Source organism: Pelophylax lessonae (genome assembly GCF_965119305.1).
Source record: "Pelophylax lessonae genome assembly, chromosome: 2".
Classification (NCBI taxonomy): domain Eukaryota; kingdom Metazoa; phylum Chordata; class Amphibia; order Anura; family Ranidae; genus Pelophylax; species Pelophylax lessonae.
Window position 1 is genome coordinate 566,011,747 of NC_138769.1, and position 19,871 is coordinate 566,031,617.

The following is a 19,871-nucleotide window of genomic DNA, read 5'->3' on the forward strand; positions in this document are numbered from 1 at the left end:
ATTGTCAAAGTGGTGAATTTTGGGTGATTACTTAAAGCCGAACTAAACTGTATCTGAGCACCACAAACTGAAAGTGCTGTTTATTTATCTGAGGTTCTTCTATAGTGCCAACAATTTATACAACACTAGATGTGTGTATATATATATATATGAGGGTGCATCAAAAAGTTTCTGCACTTTTCTATATTTAAAGTGGTTGTAATCCCTTACATATACCCAGTGAAGTGACTGGACTCAGGTGATACACAGAGATTAAATAAATCCCCCTAGTTGTACTAGTTAATCTGCTCTCTTCACTTTTCCACCCCCGTTCAAAGTCCCGAGTTTAAAAAAATTGTTTGAGCTGTCAGAAAAAAGGGGGCAGAGATCTGAAGTTACACTCTGCAGAGCTCAGTGAGGAGAGCTCTGACAGCTGATTGGAGGGAAGGGAAACACCCCTCCACACAGCACACAGGAACAGATCTAAGGCTGTCATTCAGCTGGAGATCTCACCCCTGTCACCTTTTTTCTCTTGGTGTCAGGAAAACTTGTCAGAAGAAATTCACGCTGATGGCAGAGGAACAAAGCAGACAGAAATGACATTTAGTGCTCTCAATTGAGACAAGCACACACTATAGAGGGGTATGCTTTGTTCATATTTAATGTCTGAGTGTGTATGTGTGTGTGTATATATATATATATATATATATATATATATATATATATATATATATATATATAGTATCCATATATATATAGTAATTGAGACAAGCACACACTATAGAGGGGTATGCTTTGTTCATATTTAATGTCTGAGTGTGTATGGTTGTGTATATATATATATATATATATATATATATATATATATATATATATATAGTATCCACCCCTCGCATTTTTGTAAATATTTTATTATATCTTTTCATGTGACAACACTGAAGAAATGACACTAGCATTTACTGCCTGGAATCCCACTTCCCAGGTATGCAGTCAGATGAAATAAAACAAAATGACCATGAAGACTCCTGGGATGTATAACATAATTTTGGCCTAAGCCAAAAACCAGGAAGCAACTGAAAAATGTAAACAAAAAAAAAAACTTAAACATAATATATCTTCCTATCTATTTACTAGGGATATCAGTATAAAGATTAAAACTAGTTACTGTTGATTGAGAGAGATTAGTTCCTCTTTAAGTTATTTAAGTTTAACACAAATTTAAACAGAGGAAAGCTGCTATGGCTTTATCTAATTCTAAGAAACAGTATAGTAAACTAAAACAAAAATAGGGCCACTAGTGTCACAAAAAAAAATGTCTAGCCAGGTTTCAAGTGAACTTTGCTATTTTTATATTATAACATCTGTAAGGCTAATTACTGCAATTGACGAAGCTCTATAGACTTTAAGGGCTACAATGGGGTTCTCAGTGTATTACCATCCAAACTCACATTCAGCATGCCAGCAGGTAGCATGCAGAAGTGTGAATGAGCCCTAAGCTAGTAACAAATCTACATTTGATAAAGGGGAAATTAGACATTTCCCATATAGAGCTTTATCAAATGAACACATACATTTGCCTCGTTACAAACTGTAACCTGGGTTCATACTCACTTTAATCAATGATGAAACAACAATTGCTCCGGCATTTACCATTGGGTTGTGGGGTTTATCTATCAAATATAAATAAATATGTAAATATGTTTAATATGTTAGATCACTATAAGAGGTGCTTAGGATAAAGGGCCGGTACACACCAGAACACGATGCGGGAAAGGCGCATTTTGTGCACGTTTCCCGCACCACAGGTGCTCACACTGCCCTTGTGATCTGCATGTGGGTGCCAGTGTATTGTTAATTGCACCCCAAATGCAGTGCAATTGTGGGCACCAAATTGCATGGTACCGCAGTACCACGCGGTTTGGTTCAGTGTGCTTTCACAAGTAGCGCAAACACAACTAGTGCATTTTGCAGTCCAATCAAATGAATGGGCTGTCAAAACTCACTGCACAGGAACCTGTGCAATTCTGGTGTGAACCAGCCCTAAAACAGACCTCCGCCTTTTCAATAATTACAAAAAAAAAAACATTTAATACATGACATGCTCACATATTTAATATTTATCTTAAAAATATATTGTTTTTAGAATTGTATTTTGTACCTCTGCCATAATAAATAAATGTACAAAGTCACTCATGATGCCCTATGCCCCATATATGCCCGCTGGCTCTCAATCCCAGCTGTCAGAGTGGTTCCTGATGATGTGATTAAAGTCAACTATGACGTAATAATCTCATGCAGACAGATGGCTTCACTGACAAAAAAGCTTTCAGCCTGCGCTGCCTCCTTCAGGCTGCAGTATCATCTGCCGTACCGTTTTTTTTTTAATACTTTAATTGCAATATAACAAAAGAACAATGAGTAATAAAAAAAAAAAAAATAGAAAGATGTAATCGTTTATTAAATTTTTGCACATTTTCACAAAGAAAAAAAAGGCAGGCTTTTTATTATTACAATGTACCAAAAGAGTCTTACATGTCCTTGAAAAATGAAAAAAAATATAATTAGGCATGCACATTAGTCTTATTATTATAAAGTTAACTGGCACTGCAAAATTTGATTTGGGCATCTAGGCATCAATGACCTTTGGTCATGAAAAGTTAACTCTTTTCAGGGATGGCTGTATTCATCCTGTGATTAGAAAGAAAGGTTATGTACTATACATGTCATTTTATACACTCATATGAAAGCAGCTGATCCCATCAATCTTTTTTCAGAAATGTGTCTTTTTCACACCAAAGCACAAAGCTCGATTTGGGCAGATGAGTACGATTTAGTATGAACTGGTAGCTGGTTAGTACTACACTAGTAAATGATTTTATTGGTAAATTCATAGGCAGATTTTTTTATAACACTGTTTTATAACACTATATTATAACACTTTACTGCTGGAAATGCTGAACTGAAATTGCTCAAAACCATAATAATAATAAAAGTAAAGAAACAATATATTCATAAAGGATAGATGAAGATTGTGTGTGATTGTCACTCTGGGTCTCCGGTACTGAGAGCTGCTTGTTTATGCAGTCTTCTTGAAACAAGCAAAATTACATTTTCACAATTTTTTTTTTATAATACTAAAAAGGCAATTCCCTGTTGTATCTATGTAGGCATGTTAAATGAGTTATTCACAAAAGCAACTCACACTGGGTAACAGTTTTATTTCCTCTCACAAAATATTGCATAGTTAGGCTGGTTTAAAAATTACCCATACATCTAATTCAACCAAAAAAAAAAATCAATAAATAAACGAAACAAATACATAAATAAATAAAATATTAGAAAAGCTCCATATACAGAATCTGTTAACCTCCCTGGCGGTCTGATTATGTCCAGATTTCTGTGCTAAAAGGGGTACATTGTTTTGCATGGAAATCTGTTGTTTTACATTTTAAAACTCACCTTCCCCTGAGATCCCCTGCCGTCCTCCCCCGCCGTCCTCCCCCGCCGTCCTCCCCCGCCGTCGTCCTGCTGTGTGGTCGGCCGATGTCGGCATCTGTCTTCCGGTTCCCTTCCCTGCGAGTGTTGCGACTCAGGGGGTGAAACCGGCGGCAATTTCAAAAATGTAAATACACTAAATGACATGATACAAAGCTGTGATCCTTACATTGTATCATGCCATTTCACCACAGGATTTCACCTGGTGACTTTTCCAGTGCCCTGCCTGTGCTTTTCCAGTTCTTTGTGCCTGGAAAATTGAGAACGACCATGGCGTCCAAAAAGCATTCTTTTTGCGCAAAAGCGCTTTTAGATGAACTGGAAAACAGCGACAGCAAAACTGAGTTACTTGAAGAACTGAGCGATAGCGATTCGTGGGAAAATTAGTCATCCGGTATGGAAAGTGACGACAGCGACGATTCTGATGTCTCTTTCTGGCACATAGCTCCGTTGGAAATTCTGAAGAATCATTTGATATACTTCCCAAATTCCACAAGCTATGTGCCAGAAAGAGACATCAGAGTCATCGCTGTCCTCACTTTCCGTACCTGATGACGAATTTTCCCACAAATTGCTATTCCTCAGTTCCTCAAGTAACTCAGTTTCACTGTCGCTGTTTTCCAGTTTGTCTAAAAGCGATTTTGCGCAAAAAAAAAAACGCTTTTTGGTTGGCATGGTCGTTCAAAATTTTCCAGGCACAAAGCACTGGAAAAGCACAGGCAGGGCACTGGAAAAGTCACCAGGTGCAATCCTGTGGTGAAATGGCATGATACAGTGTAATCTGTTAGGATCACAACTTTGTATCATGTCATTTAGTGTATTTACACTTTTGAATTTGCCGCCGGTTCCACCCCCCTGCATCGCAACGCTCACAGGGGAGGGAACCGGTAGGCAAGTGCCGGCAATCGGCCGTGCACAGAGCGGGGAGAGACTGTCAGGATGCCGGGGAGGACAGCGGGGGAGTGCAGGGAAGGTGAGTAACATTGCGGGTAAGGGGTAAACCCGAATGTGGCTCGGGGTTACTGCTTTTGGAACTGAAAATTAACCCCGAGCCACACTCGGGAATACCGCCAAGGAGGTTAAGAATCTGTTCCATATGAAAAGGTTAAATCCCTTTTCCCCCAGAAATAAAAAGTACCCCCTTGTCCTTTGTAATGATCATAAAGCGAATAACTCTACACATACTATACATAGGGATCATTTCCCCCCTTTCTCGCCTCTTCTCATGAGAGAATAAATCCAGTTCAGCTAACCTTTCCTCATAGCTGAGCTCCTCCATGCCTCCTATCAGTTTGGTTGCCCTCCTTTACACCTTCTCTAGTTCCCCGATATCCTTTCTGTGAAATGGTGTTCAAAACTGAACTGCATATTCCAGATGAGGTCTTCCTAATGATTTGTACAGGGGCAAAATTATGTCTCACTGGAGTCTAAACCTCTTTTAATACATTCGTAATGTGTGTGTGCTTCTGTGAATGTGGCAGAAAAAATTGGCTAAAAGGCTAAGGCTGGCCATACATTAAACAACTTTCTTGTACAAGTTTCCTTTTAGATTTACCAAAACCATATAATATGAGGTCAAACCTAAACACTTTCAATGTGTATGCATTTAGGCAGGCCTTAAGGGTACTTTTATTAAAATACTTACCCATCCTTCCTAGCCCTCCTGATCTAAACTACCCTAACTTCCCCCAGAGCTGGTTGTATTTGCCTCCCCAAATATGCCTCTAGTCTTGTGAGGCAAACTTATACAAGTCTTATACAACGGGTCACTGTACATGTGCGGCCAGGGGGGAGGACGATTTTGGCTGGAGGATATAAATATCTAAATATTTAAGCACGCTGTAACTTTCCTTGTTAGATATGTAAGCAGCTATGGACATTTGGTAGTTTAGTTTCAATAAAAGTACCCTTACCATCCTTAGAAGGTCCTTTGAGGACAGGGACTAATGATATTGGTTGCTTTTTGTAAAGTACTGCATAATGCGTTCATGTTATTTACATGAATAGATAAATAAACACCCAGCAACAAATCCCAAATAATCTTATACTAACTTGCTACAGCAAAATGAAATCTGAGCAGTTGCTAAGGTTACTGCACTTTTCACATCATCACTGCTTTTATTCTTCTCCTTACGAAAATAGTTCCAAATGTAACAGTTATCAAACTGAAATCTGCTATGTGCTATAATGCCAAGCAGGTGACAATTCTGTCTAGACTCAGGAATATTATGTTCAGGTACGGACAACCTAAATCTCTCACCTTCTTGGTTCAGTGATAGCTTGTTGAACCGGTGACCACTGGGCTCCTTGTCCACATGCTGATGGACATAGTCTGTGCCAAGGTCTGTCACAGCAATGGCATATTTAAGAGGCTTCACACAGGACTGCAGGCAAAATGGGATATTGGTGTCCCCCACTGAGTGCCTTTTGTAGAAAAAAAGAAATGAGGTCAAGTAGCTTTGAACAAATAAAATAACCACATTGACACTTATTTACTGTATTTCCTTTGGAATGTGCTTAATTGTTGTATAACACATCAATATTAAAGGCTTAGTCAATAGGTTTTACTTCTGTGTGAATACATCACCCATCTTCTGGACACCCAGCTTCTGGCAAAGGGGCATAACTGAAAAAGGCCTGCCAATCGGCATCCAATCAACGCTCTCAGCCAATGGGTGACAGCGCTAACTGGTGTGTTCTGGCAGGGGGGGGGGGGGGGGGGTGCATCCCCCTGTCAGAACACAATAGCTCAGCTGGGGAGATCGCTGTACTACCATTGGTTTGTTAGTATAGCAGCTCCTCCCAAGATCTTCAGTATACCAGGATTAAGGCCTAGCACACACGGGCCAATACAAACTGGCCGATATTTGACCCGTGTGCAAAAAGGTCTGCTGACCGGCTCCGGATTGACCAGGGTGTTCTGGTGGGGGGGGGGCGCCCGCCCCCCCCTGTCAAAACACAATAGCACAGCAAGGGTGATTGCTGTACTAACATTGGATAGCTAGTACAATGGCCCCTCCTGAGCTGTCAGTTTTGTTTTTGTTCAGCCCTGCTGGGTTGAACAAAAAAAAAAAAAACTACTAGTGTGTACGGGGCTTTAGGATCTTTTCATTAACAGTTAAGCTGGCCTATTAGTAGATTTTTGAATGAACATTCGTAAGAAAAATCTCATCAGTACATTAGATAATGGCCACTACTCCATACTCTTACTACTTGACCTCTCTGCGGCCTTTGACACTGTTGACCACCCGCTCCTTCTTAATAAACTCTGTTCCCTTGGCCTCCAAGATTGTGCTCTATCTTGGTTCTCCTCCTACCTATCGCAGCGCTCCTTCAGTGTTACTCACAACTCTACCTCCTCCTCCCCATTGCCCCTTTCTGTGGGGGTTCCCCAAGGCTCTGTTCTTGGACCCCTCCTCTTCTCTATCTACACCGCCTCCCTCGGTCACTTGATAACCGCCCACGGTTTCCAATACCATCTCTACGCCAATGACATTTAAATCTATCTGTCTACTCCTCACCTCACTCCTTCAGTCTCCTCTCGCATTGCTAACTTACTTACTGACATATCAACATGGATGTCGCACCACTTCCTCAAACTAAATCTCTCTAAAACCGAGCTGGTAATTTCCCCCCCCCCCCTCCGCCCGTGCCCCCCTCCATGACTTTTCCATCAAAACTAGTTATGCAACCATCAATCCCTCCCCTCATGCCAGGGTATTAGGTGTAATCCTAGACTCTGACCTGTCCTTTCAGCCCCAAATCCAATCATTGTCAAAAATTTGTAGACTTCACCTCCGCAACATCTCAAAAATTTGCCCCTTTTTAACAACTGAAACCACCAAGGTACTCATTCACTCCCTTGTTATTTCTCGCCTCGACTACTGCAACTCCCTTCCCTTAGGCCTAGAACTTCATAGGCTATCCCCTCTTCAGTCCATCATAAATGCTGCTGCCAGGTTATCCACCTTACCAACCACTCAGTGTCTGCCTCCTCTCTCTGCCAATCCCTACACTGGCTCCCGATTGCCCAGCAAATTAAATTCAAAATACTAACCATAACATACAAAGCCATTCACAACTCTGGCCCGAGCTACATCACCAAACTTGTCTGCAAATATCACCCAAACCGTCCTCTCCGCTCCTCTCAAGACCTCCTACTCTCAAGCTCCTTTGTCTCCTCTCATGCTCATCTCCAGGATTTCGCCAGGGCCTCTCCCATCCTCTGGAACGCTCTACCTCAACCTGTACGGCTATCTCCTAGTCTAGCTGCTTTCAGGCGATCCCTGAAAACTCATCTCTTTAGGGAAGCCTATCACACCTCCAACTAATCTTCCATCAGCTCATTCCCTACTGTTATAACCTCTTGTACCACCTGCCCCACCCTATTAGATTGTAAGCTTTTCTGAGCAGGGCCCTCTTAATCCTCTTGTATTATATTGTATTGTAACTGTATTGTCTCCCTCTAACATTGTAAAGCGCTGCGTAAACTGCTGGCGCTATAGAAATCCTGAATAATAATAATAATAATAATAATGTGAATGTCGTTTAAAAGTATTTCAACATTTTGACGGGTTTAAGCACTGGTTTTTGGTATGAATGGAATTTCCATTTTACATCCTGCTCCTTCAAATTTCCTCAGGTCGAAAACAAGCATAGATTTGACCTCAAACATTCCAAAAATGAAAATTTTCCAATGCAATTCTGCTAGTGTATGACCAGGTTTATAGAGAGAGCAGGTAGATGAGAGAGAAAGAGACAGAGAGAAAGAGAGACCATTCCTATCAAATGATATATTATTCTGATGCTTACCAGAGAATTGCAGCACCCATCTCAGAGCTGCATGCAGGCAGTGGACGTGGACACACACATGCTTCGACAACACAGACACAACTGTATATCAAAGTTTGACATATGGGCAGACGTGGTGGCTGCACGGATCCAATCTCAAAGTGTCTGTACCCGTCTGCCCGCATGAAAAATCTTGTGGAATGTATATATATATATATATATATATATATATATATATATATATATGGTAATTGGCTAAATAGTTCTAAAGGTGACATAAACAGCAGTAAAAATGATGAGGTATACCACCTTGCATGTTTATAACGTAGGCATTCGATTGTTAAATAGCTATTTATTGCAAAAAAAAAAAAAAAAGCAACACCTATTTGATATTTATGAATGCATATTGAATTAATTTTATTGCAAAACATATTGTGAGACAAAATATTTAGATTAATACTAAATGAATAATAATCAATAAGGGACATTTCATACTAACTGGGAGTTATGTCCCTTGTGCTGATTTTTCTATTTTGTTTCTTGGCTGCACTTAGGCTCTCACTTACAAATATAATTAACTATTCTGCACTAGATTGTTCATGTGTTTCAGTCATATGACCTGCAGTATATTCTACCTACAGTCAAGGATGTTGATAATAAATGTCCAGATATTCCAGCTTATAACCAGTTAGGTACAGCTAGGGAAGTTAAACCGGTGTTCATTTGAAAAAATAACAAAACAGATCAATACAGCCTACCACCAACAGTTTCTATCAAAATTGTGAAACAATTTAAATTGTTATGACACCTTAATTTATTTATTGGTTTTTGAATTTAAAAATGCTCAATATTCCTCATTGTACTGTGTTTCTTAATTCTACAATTATTATTTTTTTTTTGCAGGAAGTTCATGTCGCAGGTAGTGTATTAATCCAATCATAACATTGGATTTTGGATTTTTTGCCTCCGCGACCAGAATATATCACCTCTGTTATCCTTACCTGACAGTAACTCTGTAATAACTCCAAGTTCAGGAAGCACTACTGATTTATTGATCAGAAAGTTAATCGGATTGCACTGTGTCAGGACTCAGGCACCAGAGCTAGAAGGAATACAGAGGGGGTGGCAGGTAAGGATAAATGTGTGATATAGGTAGTTCATCCTGTAGAGGAGGGCTGGAGTTCAAATAGAATAAACTAAAAATTGTAGGACTGCCTTAGCATTTTTTTATTTGAAAGGCTACAAAGTAGTCTTGTAGAGTGTAGTGGTCTGTCCCTCTCTACCCTTTGACACTACAAGACAAAGGGTTCAATTACCTGCACCCTGCTTTGGAGGTTTTTTAATAAAGGTATTAAAGTGTTATGCAGGCCAAAGACTTTTTTCTACTTTTTGACTGAGTGGGGAAGGATACGAACACCCGATGGGTTTTTACTGTTATCCAGAGCTCTGTTAGAGAGATTTCCCCTCACTTCCTGTCCTGCTGACAATGGTTTCACTAGACAGGAAGTGAGGTAAAAATCTGTCATAGGAATGCAGACAAAAATTTAAATTTGGCAGGGGTTCTAGCCTCTACTCTACTATAAAATATTTTCAGTCCGTGTTGCTTTTGGAAAGTTCCTATAACTTGCTGCCAAAAGCACAAGAAGTGGGGGTACACTTCTCTTGTGGAGCTGTAAATAAAACTAAAAAACTGACAAGGGTACTAACCCCCTTCTCCTCCCCCTTATTTTTGCCACTCCCCCCCCTTTTTCCTTCCCGTCTCCCCAGTTTTCCTCTACCCTCAACCCCCCTTTCCCCCCAACTTTGTTCAACATCCCCCCCCCTTTCTCCCCCTCTTCCTTCCCTTCCCCTCCCCTTTTCCCTTCCCTTTCATCCCACTCTTTTAACAACCTCTCCCTTCTCCCCTTACCACCATTTATTATCCCCTTTTGCCCCATCATGAGTTATCTTTCTGATTGAAAAAGGTTTTATCATGAATAGTTATATACCTGCTTTATACTTTTTGTCCTTGGTGGTTTGCCTGTCTGCATGCCCACCACTTTCCTTGAAGCTGCAAGAACATACACTTAATCTGAATGTCACCTTTTGAATCCAGCTAAAATCGATCCGCCGATTCCCCACTAAGCAGGCGGACGACAGCTCCGTCTCCACTCTGTGTGCAGAGACTGAGCTGTCAGATCCCCACTGTCTTCTAGGGGGAGATAACCGCCTGTCCGTTCTCATCCGATCCCATCCGATCCTCCAGATGGATGGAAAATAGGGTTTCCATGCATCCGGATTTCACGGACAGGACCGGATCGGATAGCGGCAGGTGTCAGCGGAGATGTCTCGCTGACACTCGCTGCCCCATAGAGATGCATGGAGCATCTGATTAGGTCTGTCTGAAAAACTGAAAATCGGATCGCCTGTGTGAAAGGGGCCTAACAGTCCAAGAACAGTACAATTTCAGTGAGTCCACTCTCACAAACATACAATTACAGCAAATCTCCGACTCAAATTCACAAACAGAATATACACTGCCTGGCCAAAAAAAAAGTCGCCACCTGGAATTAACTAAGCAACTAACTAAACTAAGCATGCAGTAACTCTCCTATTGAGTAGTTACAGCATGTGCCCAAAGAATGATGTCAGCTGACTACCTAAATATACTAAGTGACCAGGGTATTCCATCAATGGATTATTTCTTCCCTGATGGCATGGGCATATTCCAAGATGACAATGCCAGGATTTATCAGGCTCAAATTGTGAAAGAGTGGTTCAGGGAGCATGAGACATCATTTTCACACATGGATTGGGCACCACGGAGTCCAGAACTTAACCCCATTGAGAATCTTTGGAATGTGCTGGAGAAGGCTTTGCACAGTGGTCCGACTCTCCCATCATCAATACAAGATCTTGGTGAAAGATTAAACGCTTTACCACCGCCCACAGTAATATTACTGCGGCAGAGTGGCTCGTTATCGTCTGACGACGTAGTACTACGTCGTCAGACACTCCCCCTTCTGGGCGGTGCTTGCGCGCCGCCGGAGGCTCGCTCCCGCTGTTTTCATTCACAGCGGGAGTCGGGCCAGGGGAGGAGCAGCGGCGATCGCCGCTGCTCTGCCCCGATCGCCAGGGATCTAGTGTGGAGATCCGCCCGCCTGTGTAAACACAAGCGGGCGGATCTCCATAGTGACAGGGAGTGACAGATCAGAGTGTTCAGCATAGCTGGACATCCGATCTGTCCATGACTCACTCAGTCACCTCCCCCCCTACACGTCAGTAAGCACCAGGCATACATTAACCCCTCCCTCTCCAATAAAATTAACCTCTTCCCTGCCAGTGTCATTTTTACAGTAACAGTGCATATATATAGCACTGATTACTGCAGTAATGTCACTGGTACCCCCAAAAGTGTCAAAAATGTCAGTCAAGGGTCCGATCTGTCCGCCGCAATGTCGCAGTCCCGCAAAAAAAATCGCAGATCGCCGCCATTACGCGTTAAAAGAAAAAACACCAAAAATGACAGAAATCTTTCCCTTTGTTAGTAAACGCAATAACTTTTGCGCAAACCAATCAAAATACACTTATTGCGATTTTTTTTTACCAAACATAGGTAGCAGAAAACAAATTGGCCAAAATTTTTTAAAAAAATTGGTTTTTACATCTTTTTTGAGGGGAATTTCATATAAAAAAATGTTAAAAATATTGTTATTTTTTCAAAATAAACGCTCTTTTTTTGTTTAAAGCGCAAAAAGTAAAAATCGCACAGGTGATCAAATACCACCAAAAGAAAGCTCTGTTTGTGGGAAAAAAAGGACGTAAATTTCGTTTGGGTACGTCGTCGCACGACCGCGCAATTGTCAGTTGAAGTCGCACAGCGCCGAATCGCAAAAAGTGGCCTGGACGGAAGACAGCAAAATCCTCCGGTGGTAAAGTGGTTAATCCAACACTGGACGGAAATAAATCTTGTGACATTGCAGAAGCTTATCGAAACAATGCCACAGCGAATGCATGCCGTAATCAAAGCCAACTAAATATTAGAGTGTGTGACCGTTTTTTTTGGTAGCGACTTTTTTTTTGGCCGGGCAGTGTAGTGTACATGTATTAAATATGATGGAATAAAAGCAATATGCCAGGCTCACATTTCCATTGGAATGAAAAAAACAGTAAATACGAGGGGTGACCCCTTCCCCGCACCAATAGACCTGAGATATGTCCACAGTAATGTGACATACAATACTTTAGAGCAATAGTCTATCCAGCACCAGGTCAAACCCAGGGTAGCCAGTCAGCCTCCCTATACTCAGTGGCGTAGCGTGGGGGGTGCAGGGGGGGCCGGCCGCACCGGGCGCAACATCTGGGGGGGGGCGCATCCGCAGTGTCACTCTGTCTGTCTGACTCTGACATACACAGTTCACACAATGTCTGCGGCTGCCTCCATCTTTAGGCTGGGAGATGTACAGCGCAGCCGCCCTATGGCTGAAAATGGCGGGTCGGGGCTGGACTGTGCCTCACCTGTCCATTGGTGTAGGGTGGGGTGGCATTACAAGCCAAGCCCCGCCTATGGCGCCTCTCTTCACTGCTCAGTCAGTTTAGCAGCGAGTGAGTCAGCAGCCTGACGCTGTCACAGAGTGGGGTTTTTTTTCTTATCACCTGATTAGAGCCAGAGGCTCTAATAGGCTTCAAAAAAGGGTGGACCCGGGGCGCAGAGCAGTGCGCCCTGAGCCCACCCATTGTGTGACAATAGCGAATGAAAATTTGCCATTGTCACACGGATCCTCCTCCTGGCCAATCAGGAAGCGGGTCCGAGACCTGCTTCCTGATTGGCCGAAAGGCGATCGCATGCCATTGGCCGAGGAGGAGGCGGGATGACTCGGAGACGCGGGGAACTGAGGAAAAGCCGCCGCTGCAGGTAAGTCTCTCTGGTCTGTCTGCAATGAAAGGGGGCACAATGATCTCTCTGCATTGAGGGGGGGCACACTGGTAATTCTGCATTGAAAGGGGTCACACTGGTCTCTCTACATTAAAAGGGGGCACGCTGGTCATTCTGCATTGAAAGGGGGCATGCTGGTCATTCTGCATTGAAAGGGGGCACACTGGTCATTCTGCATTGAAAGGGGGCACGCTGCTCTCTCTGCATTGAAAGGGGGCACACTGGTCATTCTGCATTGAAAGGGGGCACACTGGTCTCTCTGCATTGAAAGGGGGCACGCTGGTCTCTCTGCATTGAATGGGGGCACGCTGGTCATTCTGCATTGAAGGGGGGCACGCTTGTCTCTCTGCATTGAAAGGGGGCACGCTGGTCTCTCTGCATTGAATGGGGGCACGCTGGTCATTCTGCATTGAAAGGGGGTATACTGGTCTCTCTGCATTGAAAGGGGGCACGCTGGTCATTCAAACTTGTATTTAGATGCATTTTATTTTAATTACATCAGTATTTTCATAACAAATAATACAGGGGGGTAAGGGTTTCTTTACCTAATCTAGTGGAAGAGACTCGAGTGCTAAAATCCTGCGGGTTAGAGGGCGCAAATTACTTGCCTTGCCCCGGGTGCTGACAACCCACGCTACGCCACTGCCTATACTTTCTCATATTTATTAGTTGTATTCTTTAAATTCCTATATCTATGTAAGGTAGTGTGTTTTTGTGTAAATGTGAACCACATTTCTTACCTTTGTCCATCTACAGTGCAAAGTGACACTCCCCATTTGTCAGGACTGACTTTGGCAAGCTGTGGAATGTAGTTAGCCACCTAAAAAGAAGATAAATACATAAAGTGGTTGAGAACAAAGCATTTAGACTATTTTATATCTATTGCTATTCTGTAAACACTTCCTGGTCTACAGAACTTCTGAATGCCACCAAGGTGGGTAGTTATGTTCAAAGACATGCTTGTAGGTTAATTGGCTCCAATCTAAATTGACCCTAGTATGTGTGTGTATAAATGTGAGTTAGGGACCTTAGATTTTAAGTTCCTTGAGGGTTAGGGACCGATGTGAATGTACAATATAGACTATATTGTCAAAAGTATTGGGACACCTGCCTTTACATGCATAGGAACTTTAATGGCACCCCAGTCTTAGTTCTTAGGGTTCAATATTGAATTGGCCCACACTTTGCAGCTATAACAGCTTCAACTCTCCCGGGAAGGCTATCCACAAGGTTTAGGAGTGTGTCTATGGGAATGTTTGACCATTCTTCCAGAAGTGCATTTGTGAGGTTAGGCACTGATGATGGACGAAAAGACCTGGCTGCAGTCTTTGCTCTAATTCATCCCTAAGGTTGAGGTTAGGACAGTCAAGTTCCTCCACCCCAAACTCGCTCATCCATGTCTTTATGGACCATGCTTTGTGCACTGGTGCGCAGTCATGTTGGAACAAGAAGGGGCCATCCCCAAACTTTTCCCACAAAGTTGGGAGCATGAAATTGTCCAAAATGTCTGGGTATGCTAACGCCTTAAGAGTTCCTTTCACTGGAACTAAGGGGCCAAGCCCAACCCTTGAAAAACAACCCCACACCATAATCTCCGCTCCACCAAATGATTTGGACCAATGCACAAAGCAAGGTCCAAAAAGACATGGATGAGCGAATTTGGGGTGGAGGAACTTGACTGGCCTGCACAGAGTCCTGATCTCAACTCGATATAACACCTTTGGGATGAATTAGAGCAAATACTGCGAGCCAGGCCTTCTCGTCCACATCAGTGCCTGACCTCACAAATGCCCTTCTGGAAGAATGGTCAAACATTCCCACACTCCTAAACCTTGTGGACAGTCTTCCCAAAAGAGTTGAAGCTGTTAGAGCTGCAAAGGGTGGGCCAACTCAATATTGAACCCTACGAACTAAGACAGAGATGCCAATAAAGTTCATGTGTGTGTAAAGGTAGGTGTCCCAATACTTTTGACAATATAGTGTATGTATGTGTAAAGTGCTGCCTAAATTGACTGCGCTGCTTAAACACCTGTACTAAATACATTAATAAATAATAAAGATGAGCTGACCAACAAAGATGTCTGATACCCTTCAAATTAAGCCTGCTTATCCTGTTGCTTTAGTCTGGCTACAGACATTAAAAAGAAATCAAATGTGCAGGCATAATTTAAGCACTTATCCTGAAGCCTAAAGACATGTACAGTGCATCCTGAAAGTATTCACAGTGTTTCACTTTTTCCACATTTTATGTTACAGCCTTATTCCAAAATGGATTAAATTCATTATTTTCCTCAAAATTCTACAAACAATACCCCATAATGACAACGTGAAAGAAGTTTGTTTAAAATCTTTGCAAATTTATTTAAAAAAATAAGTATTCAGAGCCTTTGCCATGACACTCAAAATTGAGCGCAGGTGCATCCTATTTCCACTGATCATCCTTGAGATGTTTCTACAACTTGAATGGGGTCCACCTGTGGTAAATTCAGTTGATTGGACATGATTTGTAAAGGTACACGGCTGTCTATAGAAGGTCCAACAATTAAAAGTGCATGTCAGAGCACAAACCAAGCCATGAAGTCCAAGGAATTTTCTGTAGACCTCTGAGACAGGATTGCATCGAGGCACAGATCTGGGGAACCATACAGAAAATTTTCTGCAGCACTGAAGGTCCCAATGAGCACAGTTGCCTCGATCATCCGTAAATTGAAGACGTTTTTAACCACCAGGACACTTCCTAGAGTGGGCCACCTGGCCAAACTGAGTGAAAGGGGGAGAAGGGCTTTAGTCAGGGAGATGACCATGAACCTGATGGTCACTCTGACAGAGTTCAAGCATTTCTCTGTGGAGAGAGGAGAACTTTCCAGAAGAACAACCATCTCTGCAGCACTCCATCAATCTGTATGGTAGAGTGGCCAGACAGAAGCCACTCCTCAGTAAAAGGCACATGACAGCCCCCTGTAGTTTGCCAAAAGCCACCTGAAGGACACTTAGACCATGAGAAACAAAATTCTCTGGTCTGATGAAACAAAGATTGAACTCTTTTGGCCTGAATGACAGGCATCATGTCTGGAGGAAAACAGGTACCACTCATCACCTGGCCAATACCATCCCTACAGTGAAGCATGGTGGTGGCAGCATCATGCTGTGGGGATGTTTTTCAGCGGCAGGAACTGGGAGACTAGTTATAATTGAGGAAATGATGAATGCAGCAATGTACAGAGACATCCTTGATGAAAACCTGCTCCAGAGCGCTCTGGACCTCAGACTGGGGCAAAAGTCCATCATCCAACAGAACAACGACCCTAATCACACAGCCAAGATAACAAAGGAGTGGCTACAGGACAACTCTGTGAATGTCCTTGAGTGGCCAAGCCAGAGCCCAGACTTGAACCCGATAGAACATCTCTGGAGAGATCTGAAAATGGCTGTGCACCGACGCTCCCCATAAAACCTGATTGAGCTTAAGAGGTCCTGCAAAGAAGAATGGGAGAAACTGCCCAAAAATAGGTGTGACAAGCTTGTAGCATCATACGCAAAAAGACTTGAGATACTGTAATTAATTGGTGCCAAAGGTGCTTCAACAAAGCATTGAGCAAAGGCTGTGAATACTTATGTACATGGGATTTTTTTCATTTTTTTATTTTTAATACATTTGCAAAGATTTCAAACAAACCCCTTTCACATTGTCATTTTGGGGTATTGTTTGTAGAATTTTGAGGAAAATAATGAATTTAAACAATTTTGGAATACATAACAAAATGTGAAGTGCTGTGAATACTTTCCAGATGCACTGTATGTGCAGATCATTCTAGCATGGATTGACAAACATCTCCAGTTTGGAAGAATGATCATCCCAACACTCGTGCACTCCATGGATTGACAAACATCTCCAGTTTGGAAGAGTGATCATCCCAACATTCGTGCACTCCAGCACGGTCCACAGACATCAAGTTGATGTCTGTGGATACCTTTTATCCCTTGTGTCTGGCAAAATATTCCGTCACTTATATGTAAACTATGGCAAATCTTTGCTGATTATTCATTACATAGAAATAGTCCATCTAATCACTTGTGCTGATAAAACTGTTTGTGGGCTACACAATCTAAAAGGCAAATATTTTCACCGGCTACTTTTACTTTTATGAGATAACTATGCTAAAATAAAGTCAGATAATGCCCAAGAGCTGGTGAATATAAAAGGTGAGAAAAAGCAAATACTAGTGCTAACAATACTGTTTGTATTGTAAACATTGCACATATGGTACTTCTGTACGGTTGATTAAACCAAGTGATTCTTAACAATTAAAAACCAATGGGGCAAAAAACGTGTTTTTTCACATTATCCAAAACATGTTGATAAGTACACTCTGTTCTGTCCATAAGAGCCCTTAAGTGCAATTTGCTGGTAAGGATGTTAGATTGTTTGGTCCACCCTAACAGGAGCCAGCAAGAATGTTTCAATAATGTCTGTAAAATGTACAGAATATTCTGCCATAAAAAATGTATGATCATTATAGGATCAGAACAGAGTATCAGAGCATTATTTTTTTTTTTTTTTTTTAATCTTTAATTTTAGTAGGCAACAATAGAAAACAAGATGTCCAAAGAACAGTAGGTAAAACAATGAAAAACCCAGACTACTTTCACTTATAGGGTGGTTTGCAATGCTCAGTTGAACAATCACCGTAGACTGCTTCAATTATCTTTATTAGGAAGATGGCTGAAGACAATTGTTCTGCTGAGAAAAATACAATTATAGGGGGAAAAAAATTGCCCGTGGGGGTGTCAAGAAAGAATTGATCCCACCAAACGTTTAAAGATTTTCAAAATGGGCGATGACATTAACACCAAGCAAAAAGAAGCTAAAGGAGAGATTTAGGGCTAGAGAAAGAGAGAGAACAAAACAATATTTGGAGGGTTTTTTCTTTTTTGTATTTGAGCTCCTGAAGCAATGTTTTATCCCCACCAAAATGTTGTTTTAGATTAATTTTTTTAAGTACTTAAACTGTTAGGTGTGTTTTACTCTGTTGATACAAATTATTTTACAGTACAAATAAAATGTAATAGAAGACAAAGGACTCTCAGAGAATTTGGGGTGAGCTAAAGAGCACAATTTGTGTAACTGACAGTTACTGTTGGTGAGAAAAAATGTGAAAAGAAGCATAAAACTTGTCCCGCTGACAGAAAAGCAGAGGGGAAAACACTGATATTCTATGTTTTATATTTGCCTAAAAAAAAAAAAAATACATATCTATATAGTAAAACCTTGGTTTGAGAGCGCTTTGCAAGACAAGCACATTTTTTAAATAAATTTTGACCTGATATACAAGCAATGTCTTGATATACAATTAGCGTCATGTATAAAAAAGAAGAGAGGAGCCTCTAAAGTGTAGCAATATGGTTACATTTAATGAAGGTTCAATATTTAGCAACTAACATGGTTGATGATTAAAATAGGCACATCTAAGAATGCAGGCATCTGGGGTAAAGCTGTCCACATAGACCATCCTCCGCACTGCCATCTTCATTATCCCTTCCACGCTGCACTCCACGAGTGATTCAAAGCCTCACTTTCAGATCACTCTACTGCAGGCTATTCTTCCTGGTCACGTTTGCAGACTGACAGTGGTGAGAGTCGGTGGTTCAGAAGATGGTCTATGTGGACAGCTTTACCCCGGATGCCTGCATACTTAGGTGTGCCTATTTTAATCATCAACCATGTGAGTTGCTAAATGTTGAATCTTCATTAAATGTAACCATATTGCTACACTTAGTGGCGCCTCTCTTCTCTCTTATATTCTGTAACTCTGCTAGATTTTGCTTCTAATCCCCTTGGGAAGGCTGCATATTGTGGATGGACATTTTATGGTTACACAACCTATCACATTGCTATAATCTTTGTATATAGACTATAAACTGAAGGACTTGTGGAACGAATCATCTGAGTTTCCATTATTTCTTATGGGGAAATTCGCTTTGATATAAGAGTGCTTTGGATTACAAGCATGTTTCTAGAATGAATTATGCTCGCAATCCAAGGTTTTACTGTATTTATATATATATATATATATATATATATATATATATATAGTGCCTTGCGAAAGTATTCGGCCACCTTTAACTTTTCAGCCTTTTGCCACATTTCAGGCTTCAAACATAAAGATATAAAACTGTAATTTTTTGTGAAGAATCAAAAACAAGTGGGACACAATCTTGAAGTGGAACGAAATTTATTGGATATTTTAAACTTTTTTAACAAATAAAAAACTGAAAAATTGGGCGTGCAAAATTATTCAGCCCCCTTAAGGTGCGCCACCTTTTGCTGCGATTACAGCTGTAAGTCGCTTGGGGTGTGTCTCTATCAGTTTTGCACATTGAGAGACTAAAATTTTTGCCCATTCCTCCTTGCAAAACAGCTCGAGCTCAGTGATGCTGCCACCACCATGTTTGACAGTGGGGATGGTGTGTTCAGGGTAATGATGAGCTGTGTTGCTTTTACGCCAAACATAACGTTTTGTATTGTTGCCAAAAAGTTTGATTTTGGTTTCATCTGACCAGAGCACCTTCTTCCACATGTTTGGTGTGTCTCCCAGGTGGCTTTGTGCAAACTTTAAACAATACTTTTTATGGATATCTTTAAGAAATGGCTTTCTTCTTGCCACTCTTCCATAAAGGCCAGATTTGTGCA

The 19,871-nt window shown here is 41.5% G+C and overlaps 1 protein-coding gene across 2 annotated transcripts in view; it reads right to left on the bottom strand.

The window, feature by feature from the left end:
• GLS2 (glutaminase 2) overlaps positions 1-19,871 on the bottom strand; it is a 144,282-nt gene that overhangs the window by 39,281 nt on the left and 85,130 nt on the right. For both annotated transcript variants that reach the window (XM_082246244.1, XM_082246243.1), the window contains 3 exons: positions 13,921-14,000; positions 5,735-5,898; positions 1,591-1,649 (listed from right to left, as the gene is read on the bottom strand). In XM_082246244.1, coding sequence (XP_082102370.1) covers positions 1,591-1,649; positions 5,735-5,898; positions 13,921-14,000 — 303 coding nt within the window. The remainder of the gene's footprint in view (positions 1-1,590; positions 1,650-5,734; positions 5,899-13,920; positions 14,001-19,871) is intronic.